The 3,886-nt window shown below is 53.2% G+C and overlaps 1 protein-coding gene across 1 annotated transcript; it reads left to right on the top strand.

Moving 5' to 3' along the window:
* Nucleotides 1-280: 280 nt before the first annotated feature.
* Nucleotides 281-1,927, top strand: LOC127339608 (uncharacterized). Its single transcript, XM_071827335.1, has 3 exons — nt 281-620; nt 701-1,005; nt 1,134-1,927. The coding sequence occupies exons 1-3, from the start codon at nt 281-283 to the stop codon at nt 1,842-1,844; spliced, it is 1,356 nt and encodes a 451-aa protein (XP_071683436.1). The 3' UTR covers nt 1,845-1,927.
* Nucleotides 1,928-3,886: the final 1,959 nt, after the last annotated feature.

Raw genomic sequence — 3,886 nt, 5'->3', positions numbered from 1 at the left:
ATTGATTCCGAAAAGTCAGCCACTCCGAGGACGGAAGGAAATAAGGCAGCGCAAGGCACGCATGGACGGAACAAGCCATACATCTCTCATGCGACCGATGATGTTCAAGAAACATGTCCACACACTGGCACTTGCATAGTTGTATGACGAGGAGATATTACGTGAGATTTACTATACACGGTTGCACAGCTCATTGGCGCAACGGTCTGGCGCCCCGATCGACTGGCTGATGCCACGCGTCTGACTTGGAGTACGTCACGCTGGACACGAGAAATAGCGAATGAGAAGGGCCGGTTTTGCCCCTGGAGAAACCACCGAACCCCATGGCCTTGCCACGCACGCTTGGTTCTTGGAGCATATAAAGCACGGCCCGTCTCTCCGATCCGGCCAGTCCTGGAGATACATTCTGATCATTCCCAGGGCCAGCGCGCTAGGGAACCCTCTTCTTCTCTGGCTGAAGGTGATCATGTCGATGTCGCTGCCGCCGGGTTTCCGGTTCAACCCAACGGACGAAGAGCTCATCTTCTACTACCTCCGCAACCGCGCCGCCTCGGAGCAGTGCCCCGCCCCCGTCATGGCCGACGTCGACGTCTACAAATTCAATCCATGGGACCTTCCATGTAAGCTAGCTCATCCATGCATCTAAGCTGATTTACATGCTACTCCTACGATGGCCTATCTGAACTGTGACACATTGCAGCCCAGGCGGTGTACGGCGACAGCGAGTGGTACTTCTTCAGCCCGCGGGATCGCAAGTACCCGAACGGCACGCGGCCCAACCGCGCCGCCGGGTCCGGCTACTGGAAGTCCACCGGCACCGACAAGCCCATCCACGACGGCGCCGTCGGGAAAGTTGTCGGCGTCAAGAAGGCGCTCATCTTCTACGAGGGCCGCGCGCCCAGGGGCACCAAGACCGGCTGGATCATGCACGAGTACCGCATCGCCGCCGACCCCCTCGACGCCACCCTTAACAAGCCCGTCAATGTCCGCAACGTCTCCATGAGGGTACAGAACTACAGATGCACCACCTGCTTTCGTTCGTTTCTTTGCGGGCTGTGCGTGTTTGTAGCTTTCGACAAGTACGGGAATGTTGACGTGCTGTGGCGTTGCGTGCTTTGCGAATATATCTGCAGTTGGATGACTGGGTGTTGTGCCGGATCTACAAGAAGGCCGGCCAGGCATCGCCGATGGTACCGCTGCTTACGCTCGATGTCGACGACTACGGCCACGACGACCTCTCCGGTGGTGGCGGCTTCGACGACGCCCTCTCCGGTGGTGGCGGCTTCGACGACGCCCCTGGTTTCTTCCCACCCTCCAGCGGCAGCAGTGCCATGATCACGCAGAACCAGCAGCCGCAGACCGACAGCACCAACACCGCTGGGAGGCTCCCAACGATACCGTTCATCTCCGACCTATTCCTACCCTTCAGTAGCAGCAGTGCCATGATCACGCAGAACCAGCAGCCGCAGACCGGCAGCGCCAACGTCGCTGGGAGGCTCCCCATGATCCCATTCATCTCCGACCTCTTCCACGAATACCCTGTTGCGCAGATCTTCGATGGCGAGGCCGAGCACCTCGCCATCCACCCATCCCTGAACCAGCAGTTCTTCTCCGGCGGCCACAGCACGCGGGTGCAACCGTCGTACTACGCGCCATCATCGTGGTCGTCGTCCCCGGCCACCAGTGGAGGAGCGGGAAAACGCAAGGCAGCGAGCACGGAAGAGTGTGGCGGCGCCGGAGCGGGATCGTTGTTGGACGGCCACGAGCACTTGTCCAAGAGCCTCAACGGGTCATGCTCGGCTTCTGTTCTAAGTGAGATTACAACTGAGATTTTTAATGGTTAGATTTGCTCTTGGTAATTCATGCTAGTTATGAGTTAGGCACACAACTAAAATTTGATAACGCCATATGAGAATTAAGTTAATTATCCATAGTGGCATGTGAGCATTATGTTGGCATTATGTTTGCGTCCGCCAAATTCAGTAATCACTATGGGAAAAGCTAGATTTATACTCGTGTTTTCATACACAAGGTGAGCTACATCAGGTTGAAGAGATATGGGCTACCACGAAGGTCTCCCAAACGACACGAAGGCTCGTCTTCTTCTCCAAATACCATGAAGGACAAAAACCTTTCCCTTACGTTTAGCTTTTTCTCCCACTACTAGGAAAAGGCCTAGCCGTAAGATGGGTGTTAGTGCCGCACCAGGAGGGCAGTGCGCCACTACTACTTAGCAGTGGCGCACCGGAAAGTGGTGGGCCACTATTAAAAATGTAGTAGTGGCGCACCTCTCCTGTGGTGCGCCACCACTAAGTTTGACCATGGGTTTGACCCAGCCTTATACATAGCAATGGCGCACCATGCAGAGGTGCGCCACAGCTATTTTTGTAGCAGTGGCGTGATACGCGTACAGCACGCGACCGTTGGGAACCCCAAGAGGAAGGTGTGATGCGTACAGCGACAAGTTTTCCCTCAGTAAGAAACCAAGGTTTATCGAACCAATAGGAGCCAAGAAGCACGTTGAAGGTTGATGGCGGCGGAGTGTAGTGCGGCGCAACACCAGGGATTCCGGCGACAACGTGGAACCTGCACAACACAACCAAAGTACTTTGTCCCAACGTAACAGTGAGGTTGTCAATCTCACCGGCTTGCTGTAACAAAGGATTAGATGTATAGTGTGGATGATGATGTTTGCAGAGAACAGTAGAACGAGTATTGCAGTAGATTGTATTCGATGTAAAAGAATGGACCGGGGTCCACAGTTCACTAGAGGTGTCTCTCCCATAAGATAAATAGCATGTTGGGTGAATAAATTACAGTTGGGCAATTGACAAATAAAGAGGGCATGACCATGCACATACATGATATGATGAGTATTGTGAGATTTAATTGGGCATTACGACAAAGTACATAGACCGCTATCCACAGTGGCGGAGCTTCAGCCCGGCATGCCCGGGCGGCTGCCCGGGCTCTGGCGCCAATACTTGACTAGTTACTTAGCAAAATGGCTAGCTTAAGTAATCATTTGTTTGAGCAAATTAAGCTCAACATGGCCACGCATTAATCCTGCCCAGGCTCCACGTCTAGGCTAACTCCGCCACTGGCTATCCAGCATGCATCTATGTCTTAAAAGTCCACCTTCAGGTTATCATCCGAACCCCTTCCAGTATTAAGTTGAAAACAACAGATAATTGCATTAAGTATGGTGCGTAATGTAATCAACAACTACATCCTCGGACATAGCATCGATGTTTTATCCCTAGTGGCAACAACACATCCACAACCTTAGAACTTTCTGTCACTGTCCCAGATTTAATGGAGGCATGAACCCACTATCGAGCATAAATACTCCCTCTTGGAGTTACTAGCAAAAACTTGGCCAGAGCCTCTACTAATAACGGAGAGCATGCAAGATCATAAACAACACATAGATAATAGATTGATAATCAACATAGCATAGTATTCTCTATCCATCGGATCCCAACAAACACAACATATAGCATTACAGATAGATGATCTTTATCATGTTAGGCAGCTCACAAGACCCGACAATGAAGCACAATTAGGAGAAGACGACCATCTAGCTACTGCTATGGACCCATAGTCCAGGGGTGAACTACTCACTCATCACTCCGGAGGCGACCATGGCGGTGAAGAGTCCTCCGGGAGATGATTCCCCTCTCCGGCAGGGTGCCGGAGACGATCTCCTGAATCCCCCGAGATGGGATTGGCGGCGGCGGCGTCTCTGGAAGGTTTTCCGTATCGTGGCTCTCGGTACTGGGGGTTTCGCGACGAAGGCTTTAAGTAGGCGGAGGAGATAGGTCAGGGGGCCTGACAGGGGGGGCACACAGTAGGGCGGCGCAGGCCCCCCCTTGGCCGCGCCGCC

Source organism: Lolium perenne, chromosome 3 (genome assembly GCF_019359855.2).
Source record: "Lolium perenne isolate Kyuss_39 chromosome 3, Kyuss_2.0, whole genome shotgun sequence".
NCBI lineage: Eukaryota > Viridiplantae > Streptophyta > Magnoliopsida > Poales > Poaceae > Lolium > Lolium perenne.
This window is presented reverse-complemented; position numbering and strand designations above follow the sequence as displayed.